The 10231-nt window shown below is 35.8% G+C and overlaps 1 protein-coding gene across 1 annotated transcript; it reads right to left on the reverse strand.

Moving 5' to 3' along the window:
- Positions 1 to 6112: 6112 nt before the first annotated feature.
- LOC120083898 (ribulose-phosphate 3-epimerase, chloroplastic) lies at positions 6113 to 9987 on the reverse strand. Its single transcript, XM_039039807.1, has 10 exons — positions 9624 to 9987; positions 8461 to 8575; positions 8192 to 8332; positions 7993 to 8106; positions 7424 to 7502; positions 6976 to 7085; positions 6808 to 6864; positions 6653 to 6722; positions 6452 to 6564; positions 6113 to 6321 (listed from the first exon to the last, which is right to left on the reverse strand). The coding sequence occupies exons 1-9, from the start codon at positions 9737 to 9739 to the stop codon at positions 6515 to 6517; spliced, it is 852 nt and encodes a 283-aa protein (XP_038895735.1). The 5' UTR covers positions 9740 to 9987; the 3' UTR covers positions 6113 to 6321; positions 6452 to 6514.
- Positions 9988 to 10231: the final 244 nt, after the last annotated feature.

Here is a 10231-nt window from a genome sequence, read left to right on the forward strand (position 1 = left end):
GTTTTGTATTCAAGCTATGTGTGAAGAGATGAGTCACTCACTGTCAATAATACCTAGACCCTAACTCCTCTTTCTAAAGGGTGTAAACCTATAGCCTCTAAATGGATATATAAACTAAATGAGGGTTCTACCAAAGAAGAAAAGCCTAGGTACAAGGCAAGGTTAGTGGCTAAAGGGTTTACTCAGAGGGAAGGAATAGACTATACTGAAATTTTTTCACCAGTAGTTAAACAAACCTCTATTAGGCTACTTTTATCTCTAGTTGCTCAGTATAATCTAGAACTAGATAAACTAGATGTTAAAACTACCTTTCTACATGGAAACTTGATGAGGTTATCTATATGGTTCAACCTAAAGGGTTTGAGGAAAAAGGTAAGGAAGACCTATACTGTCTCCTAAATAAGTCAATATATGGTCTAAAACAATCCTCTAGATGCTGGTACAGAAGATTTAATGATTACATAGAGAATATTGGATTTCAAAGAAGTTCATATGATATTTGTTCTTATATTAATTCTACTACCTATAAGGACAAAGTCTACTTATTACTCTATGTAGATGATATGTTACTAGTAGGAAAATCTAAGGAGGATTTAACTCATGTAAAAAATCTCCTAAAGAGAGAATTTGACATGAAGGACTTGGGTCAGTTTAGAAAGATCATTGGGATAGAAATACAAAGGGATAGAACTTCCTTAACCTTAACCATTAATCAACTAAGCTACTGTGAAAAAGTAATCAACAGATTCAATATGACAAATGCAAAACCAGTTACCATATCTATTGCTACACACTTTAAACTTTCCTCTGAAAACTCACCAAAAGAAACAGACATAGAACATTTGACTCAAATGAAATCAATTCCATAAAATCAAACAGTAGGGAGTCTAATGTACTTAATGATATCTACTAGACCAGACTTGTCATACATCACTAGTTTAGTCAATAGATACATGTCTGACCTTGAAAAAAGAGATTGGGAAGCAACAAAATGGATTTTAAGATATCTAATTTGGTCTAAATAGTAGAAATTAACATATCAAAGTACTAATGAATCAAATTTAGAGCTATATGGATATTGATAACTGGCAGAAATGTCAATTATTATAAGCCTTTTATTTAGAATTATGAGGGCTAACAAGTAGAAAATGCGGTGATAATGCTTAAAATTTGTGAAAAATTGAGTTTTGCATCGATTAGCACCTAAATTCTCACTGACCCCAATATTATGCGTTACTCTGTGCCAAAGTATCTATTTTTGTAGCTATCACAAGAATCAAACACATACGCTGGAAATAAGCAATCACAATCAAACGCATGCGCTGAAGCTAGGTGACCGCAAAGATAAATGCATGTGCTGAAAGCTGAGCTATCGTATAGACGAACGCATGCAGTGATCGCATGAAAGTTGCAGTGATCAAGCGAATGCGATAATCACTTGGAGATTGCGGCCATGGAGTGATAACCATAATAGAAGGGCGATCGCAAGATGGGAAGAATGCGTTGATACTTCAGTTGAATCAAGCTCGGACGCATACCTTGGGAGTATCAACGAGATAAGATGATGTGACATTGCCCATACCGCGACAAAGGCAGCAGTGAGACATAACGCAATCATGATAGCTATCAGCGTTTAAACTCTAAAAATAGCCCCTTGGACCTTCATATCAAGACATCTGAACTTTTGCCTCAAGGCAGAGGTTTGCGATCACAGATGAGCATTAGCGAGATTTTCTGTGAGGATTCTTCATCTCCACAACCCAGACCGAGTGATGACCGGAGCTTTCGCCAGAGATAGAGCTCGAGAGAGACATCTCCACCATTCATCCATGGCACCACCAGCAGCCTTGACGTAGAGTCATTTCTCCTCTAACCTCTGTACTGTATTACATTTTAGCTTAAGATATTAAGACATTTTGTAATCAATGCATATCTTGATTCCTGTCTCTTATACACATCTAGATGTGTATAAGAGACAGGAGATAGGCATAATCTTATGTTCGACGCAACCATGCACTATAGAGATATAGTCATGTGGCTGACCACCGAGAGGTGTGCGATGTGTTAGTGCTGTCTCTTATACACATCTAGATGTGTATAAGAGACAGGTATTACATTTTAGCTTAAGATATTAAGACATTTTGTAATCAATGCATATCTTAATTCCTTCAATGCCATCTTCTTCATCATCTTTATCTTTATCATTGTTTACCTTCATCGTTTATTTATCAAAGGCAATCATATACCTAATCGTGTAGCCTAGAGATAGGACGCATGTAGCAACCCACCGAGAGGTGTGCATTGTGCGAGTATAGTGAATTAATCCTCTTTGCTTGGTAAAAGGCTGTAGCAATGCTTGTCTATGGGTCGTTGCAATGCTTGTCTATAAGTTAATTAACCACGTCAAACTGCCTGAGAAGGTAAGAGATGGAACGCACTAAAGCAAAGTATGCATTGTCTCTAGAGATAGGCATAATCTTATGTTCGACGCAACCATGCACTATAGAGATATAGTCATGTGGCTGACCACCGAGAGGTGTGCGATGTGTTAGTGTGACGAGCTGGGATTACTCGAGCGATTTAAGATAATAAACATTACGATACGTTAATAGTTGTTGTGTATCTACCAATTCTCGTCGCAAGTCTTACATTGCTCAATTTGTTTAGTTAGGAGTAGAAGAAGTATGTAATCCACTAAACTTCTTCTTTTTATTTTTATTCATCGCCTCAAACGCATTGCTTCACAAGCATTATTGAGTGACAAGTCCCTGTGTTCGACCTCGGATTACCCGAGAAACTTGCGTTCACGTTATACTTGGCGCGAACGTAAGAAAACTTGTGATAGGAACGCATGGTCATTGCATACTAGATTAACACATTTTCATTCCAACGCATGACCTCTGACGCATGGGCATAAACGCATAACTTAAGTCATGTACCTCACATGATTGCGTTCAACCCCCAATTTTCCAATCAACAGATATGTTGATTCAGATTTTGCAGGTGACCAAAACAAAAGGAGATCTCTAACAGGTTATCTATTCTTATTTGGTCCTAACTTGTTGTGTTGGAAAGCAAATTTACAGTCAATCACAGCATTGTCAACCATAGAAGCAGAGTACATGGCTTTATCTGAAGCAATAAAGGAAACACCATGGTTAAAAGGATTGATGAAGAACTTTGGTATTAATCAAACAGTAGTTAAAATCTACTATGATAACCAAAGTGCCATTCACCTTTCCAAAAACCTCAGTATCATTTAAGGACCAAACATATAGATATCAAGCATCACTTTGTTAGAGACAGAATAGAGAAAGGAGAAGTCGAGGTGCTAAAAGTTCATACCACCGAGAACGCAACCGACATGCTTACCAAACCTGTGAGTAAACTCAAGCTTGCTAATTGTCTTGGTCAGATCGGGTTTCTGTTTCCTAAAAAAGGGTGAAGACATGTTAAATCCAGAAGGAGAAGTGGTTGCATGTTGAGCTTAAGGTGAAGATTTGAAGATTATAAGCTCATACATTCAACATTCAAGAACTATTTCACATTTCTTTAACTTTTACAGTTAGTTATTGTAACTACTTGTATAAGAAATTATTATAAATACTCATCATTTACAAATTTTAGATACAACAACATATATAGCTTCAAGAAGAACTTGAAAGATCTGTAAAAGAAAGAGAATTTGTGACTTAGCTTCAATAAAACTCTCTCCTTCCCATGGACGTAGGCTTTAGTAGCCGAACCACGTATATTGCTGAGCATTTTCTTCCCTTTCTTCTCATCGTCTACAAGATTGTATGATCGTTTACCATTTTCTTCATATCGTCTACAAGAACGTCTGATTATTTACCTTTTCCTTCTGCCATCGTCTACACGATTGCAAGACTCCTCCATCGTATACTCAAAGCAGTCGCACAGATCAAACAAGAAGGCATTAAGGTTAGAAGAAAGTAAAAGAACACAGAAGGCAGAGAACGAGAGAATCAGAGAGCAAGAGAAAGAAAGAAAAATTAATTTTGCATTAATCACCCATCAGAAAGAAAGTCATTCTTTCATTTTTCCATCAGACAAAGAGCAGTGGGACAGACCACGTGTAAGGCATCAGCTGGAAAAATCGTGGGCACATAATAGCCAAGTTTTCTACCAACCAAAAGTTCTTGGGGCAAAATAACTGGGCTCTCGGTTTGGATCAGCAAAAGGCCTCACATTTATTTCATCATTTTGGCTAAAATTCTCATTAATTCATAGAAGCAGGCCCAACATATCCTATGCAATGAGATTGCATAAGACCGGACCTCAAAATAGACATTTTTCTTTAGAATGATTGTTTACTATCAAAACTTACTATTTCAAACTCACTGACCTAGGGTAACTCGATCTTATGCCTGAGCTAACCATGAACTCCTATTTATTCAAGATTATCCTTTGATATGCATAGGTGAGAGTAGTCCAACAACACTACTCAATAAGCCTCCCATTTTGGGGATAATACCGGATAGATACCCGGGGATATAGTTTTGCAAGATAGAATTCGCTCCTACCCGACATAGGGTTAGCAAATAGGTTGTTCTCTTAAGCACTGATTCCTATTCTTGAACAATGGGGTCCCATCCTCTCATGATCGAGAGGGACATGATTTATAAGTTGGACTATAAACCAAATTGTTCAATAGAGGGTCAATGGGAGCTTAAGGAACAAGATATATTTACGGGGGTAAAACGGTTATTTTGACCTAGTTGTAAATATGAACGACTTGTGAATGATTGACTTACTGATTATGGTTAAAATAGACAGAAATATATCTATAGAGTACAACTATGGAGCTAAGTGGTGTGTCTCGGTAGTTCACGAACATTGATTAAATTCAGTCTAAAGAGTTTAGCCAATTAATCTCAAATTGTTGGAGCTCATGATCTGTAGGTCCATAAGGATCCTCTACTAGCTCGTAAAATATATCTTGGAATAATGAATTGAGTAGATTTAAATTGTTCAAATTCAAAATAGGATTTTGAATTTGAAGTGTTCAAATTCAATTTAAGGTTTGATTAATTATATTCGATATAATTAAAATGTTTAATTTTGTTGAAATTAAACAAAATTGGAGAGTTTAAAATATTTAAATATTTATTTAAATATTAATTTACATGAAAAGATTCATGTATAAATTAGGTATTTAATTAATTTAATATTTGATATTAAACTATTAATTAATTAATTAATTAAACTTGTTTAATTACTAGTTATTTAAACAAAATAATTTCAATTTTGAAAATTCAAAATCAGTTTTGAATTTAATTTTAGTGAAAATTAAATAAAAAAATTGGAAAAATGGAATTTTCCAACATTTTCAAGTTTGAGGTGGATTAACCCCTAATTAACACCTAAGTCCACTATCATCAAGCTGATGAATAAAGTGCTTGAATGAATTTGTTGTTTAAAAACTTCAAAATTTCAGATTGTGGGGGTTCATACATATGAAATTCTAAATTTCAGTTTGCTCTAACAAACAAAACCTTCTTCCTTCCTAACCCATAATTGAGCTCGACTTGAGATTTCACCTCTCAATCCAAGTTGAAGATTAGTAGAGAAGATCATTGTGGTGGTTACAATCAAATTGGAGGCTCAATTCACAGAGGAGAAGAAGATTTTCCGCTGTTTATCAAAGGTATTCAAACATGAAACCCTCTTTTCTACAAAAAAAAAAAAAAAAAAAAAAAAAGAAAAAAGAAAAAAAGAAAAATGTTTTAGCATACTTTATAAACTCAACTTAAGTGTAATTGTAATGCTTATTGATTATGATTTCTTCCGCTATATGTTAGTTTTATCTATCAGAATAAAAAGTTGTTCCCGGAGAAGGTGAATCGGGCGAATAGGGCTAAGGTGCACTTGTTAGAGTCAGGCGAAACACAGCATATCTTCCATCCTATTTCGTTCAATTGTCCACAAGATTTAGAGACAAAATAAGTGCTCAAAATTTAGAGAGTACATTTCAAGTTCATAATCACATAGAAATTTTCCTTAAAACAACAGACGTAAATTAACTTTGTATTTTCTTTATTCTTAGAATATGTTTTAAAAATATCCTAAGAAGCTTTTATTGGACAATCAATATGGAAAGTAGAATATTATTGCTCCCAAGTTCATATTATTGAATTTAGAATCAATTTGTACTGAGATGTTATAGTACATAACAAATCTTCAAGTGGCAATCTACAGGCTTCTTTTCACAAGGAATAAAACTGTGAAGGTAGCAACCATTACTGACATAAGAGCTTGAAGAACACAATGTTCTGCTACCTATGCAGTTGGAGATTCTCTCTGCATTTAGAAGAAGAAAGAAGTGGTAAGATCGGGTGGCAATGTAGTAGGAGATGTCAAAGATTGTACAGACTCGTAGCTGTTCTCTATCAATCGAAACAATAAAGACGTTGCGCAAGAGACAACTTACATGGCATTGAATAACACAATAATACTATCAACCGAAACAAGTCTGCTCTTGTACAAGTCACTTTCATACTGGAACTGCCTCTGGCCTTTTGCTTGTTTTGATTCCTTTTATGGCTGTTCAAGAATCATTTTGGGATAATTTAGTTAGAATGTTCTAAACATTTGTGAGAGGTAAGAGTGGAAGGAACTGTATGGATCATACCCTCAGCATAATCTTTAGCTCCAAAAACAGCAGAACCGGCAACTAAAGCATTGGCTCCAGCCTCAATGACCTGCAATCATGGTGGCGATGGAAACCTTGCTTCAGAAATTCATGTTAAAAAAAGTTGGTGTTTGGGGAAATATTATTGTATGCACCTTGTATGCGTTGGCTGGACCGACTCCACCGTCCACTTCGATCCATGGGTTCACTCCCTGCAACAAAGTAAATGAAATGCCAATGGGTTTGTAATCCTAGAAATGCTGGGAAAGATAAGTGCATCAGGAAAAAGTCATGGAAAAAGCTAGCAACAAGAAAAATTGTACCTTTTCAGCACATAATCTTCTTAAATCTGAGATTTTCTTTACTTGACTCTCAATAAAGCTTTGCCCACCAAAACCAGGATTTACCGACATAATTAAGACCAAATCAACCACTGTAAACAAGCAAAGGGCATTGTTAATTCCTCTCATTTTGTTTATACAATTACCAATGCATATTTTCCTATCATCTCCTTTTTTGGTATGATTAATGATATCCACTCTTAACCTCCAAATGGCTTAAAAAAATATCAGGTCTTATTCTCTAATCCAATCAACCGCAGTTTCTTGACCATTTTTCTATGCTAAATTTATGTCAAATTCCTTTTAGATAAAACCACAGAACCTCCAAACCCCCAACACATAATATCATTCCCAAAGATTCCAACTCTTTTTAATAATCCTCACAGTGGAACATTTCAGCAATTATATAAGGGGAGAGAGAGGGAGTCACCGTCAAGGACATATTCAATTGTGCTGAGTGAAGTAGCAGGATTTAGAACCACTCCAGCTTTAGCTCCAAGACTTTTTATCTGAATCATATTTGAAGGAATGTCCATTATGAATATAGATATATGATCTTTCCTTAAAACGCATGAATTCCGTCCAACAAGAAAGTCATTTTCATTGGCAAGTCAGCAAGCAATCCTTTCTAGAATGAAGCCAAAGGGAATCAAGAAAACAGCTATGAACATCTATAAAAGCAGTTCAATCCACAACGTTTCAGAAAATAAGAACAGTGGGAACACTTTTGCCTTTTGTTTTACCAAAGAGCTAGTTGATTCTTGAGTTTTGTCTTATTAATTTTTTTTTAAAAAAAAAAAAGAAAGAAAGAAAAAGAAGAAAACCAAAAACTGAAAACATGCACAGCTAATTCTGTTTTGCATCACGAAGGAAATCTTACTTAAGCAATATGCTAAAGAACGTGTTGGATTTTGGAGTTTTTTCTTCATTAAGAAATTTATCTTATTAGGATTGAAAACATGAACCTAATTCTGTACACCACAGCAGAGGAAATCTTACTTGATTAACGGTGCGGTGCAGATGGATTGTGGAAGATTGCTCACAATGAACACTCACAATATCAGCACCAGCCTTTATAAAGTCTGGCACACGCTGCTCAGGCTCCACAATCATCTATAATGCTTTGAGTTTATGTTAACAGAAGTACTAGAGAATCACTGCTAACACTAAAGAGAATCAAACTGAGAAAGAAGCATACCAAATGCACATCTAAAGGAAGATCTGTCACGGGTCGTAGAGCATCAACGACAAGAGGTCCAATTGTGATATTTGGAACAAAACGGCCATCCATTACATCAACATGAATCCAATCACAACCAGCCAGTTCCACTGCTTTGACCTACAAAAGAAGAGAATGTCAAACTAAAAAACCATCTGCATAAACCTCCAAAGCAATTTGATTAATTACTTGGAAATGCACAACAAAACAAACTAAAACAATGGAGAGATCAGAGCACTAAAGAGAACCTGCTCTCCCAATTTTGCAAAGTTAGCAGAGAGGATTGAGGGAGAGACGATGATATCAGATTTTGAGTATTTATCAACCCGAGCTGAAGCTTTCACCACATTTCTGAACCTCCTCCTAGAAAATTAGAAACAGAAGCACATTGGATACCAAATAGTTCTTCATAAATATAATCCCTTTCTCCAGTCCATCCTTTTTTTAAAATAGAAATCACAACTTTCATTAAGAATAAATGAAAGAATACAGGGGCAAACAAAAAACTAAGCCCACAAAACCCCCCTCAAAGAAACGAGTCCAACTAACTAGAATATTGCCTAAAGAATAGTTACAAAAGGTCTTCAAAATTGAAGCCCAAAGGGACATAAAACTTCACCAAAGACCAAACATCACTAGGGACCCTCTCCAACCCTCTAAACCCTTTGTCACTTCTCTCTCCCCATAAAACCCACAGAATGGCGCACACCCCTGCTTCCCAAATAAAGCAAACTTTCTCCCTAAAAACCGAATGGAGGAGGAACTCCTTGATCGAACCACTAACATTCCTTTAAGGAGCCAACATGAACCAAACTAATGGAGAAAGCAGTTCCATATCGACCTCGCAAACTCACAACTCTAGAGCAGATAATCTAGGTCTTCCTCCGCCCTCCGACAAAATGGAAGACATAAGAAAATAGAAGTATAAAGTGGAAGACACTCAGCAATGCTTTATGTAGCCGAGTTGAAAGTGGAACCAAAAAACCGCAATCGGTGTCACAAAATCTACTCTATTCCAATGTAAAGAGAGGGGACTTATTACATAGACGGAAGTAAGCTATTGCAAAATATTCAAATCAAGTGGATAATAAAGAAAAATATACGAATCCCTAAAGCTCATTAGTTCAATCTAAAAATTTCAAAGAGACAGAGCTAAGCTATCACCTCCTACCATGATCGTGAATCAGAAGACAACGGGGAAGTCAAAGCTACCTCTCAATTGCTATGCCATATACAAACTAAAATTACTTAGTGAATCCCAATTTCAGGGCAATGTAAAAAACACAATTCCTAGTTCATTTACAGTCAAGGATTTACAAAGGTTGAGAAATTGATAGCCATGGAAATCTAAGAAAGCTTAAAGAAATCAAACAGAGAAACAAGAAAAAGGGAACCCCATGAATCAAATTACCTGGAAAAGGTAAGAGATGGAGGCTGAGAGAGAGGTGGTTTCTGAAAAGTGAGACCTCCGATAAACCCACTGACCTTGGATTGCATAGTGGATTGACATAAAGAAGCAACAGCCATTTTGGACTTCCACTGAAGAACCCTTTTCTGGGTTTCAAAGGTTAGGTAAGGATTCGAAGAATGATGATTTGTTCTTCCCTTTTCGTTCCCTCCACCATGAATAATGGTAAAGACTACCAAATCTAAACAAGGGAATTGAAAGAAAAGCAATTAATTAGAAAAAGGGTATGAGAAATGAGTGGATGAGGATGGTGGGCGTACCACCAGAATTCAGGGATTGCTTATCGGCAATGGTTGGCCTTCTTCTATCTTGCTGACATGAGAGAGAGAGACATTCAAATGTTTTCTTTTTGACAATTAATTTTAGATTTTGACTTCTTTCTTCAACAATTTTAATTTCAATACTCTTCTTTGTGGTTTTGTTTTTTATTTATTCATTTATTCTATATTTTTAAGTTTACTCTGTTTCAACTTCAGTATTTCTAAAGCCTCAATTATTAGGCCTTTATATTTGAGATAATAATAAATATAATGACTATTATGATCCTTTTA

This window comes from Benincasa hispida, chromosome 8, assembly GCF_009727055.1.
Source record: "Benincasa hispida cultivar B227 chromosome 8, ASM972705v1, whole genome shotgun sequence".
In the NCBI taxonomy this organism is placed as follows: Eukaryota; Viridiplantae; Streptophyta; class Magnoliopsida; order Cucurbitales; family Cucurbitaceae; genus Benincasa; species Benincasa hispida.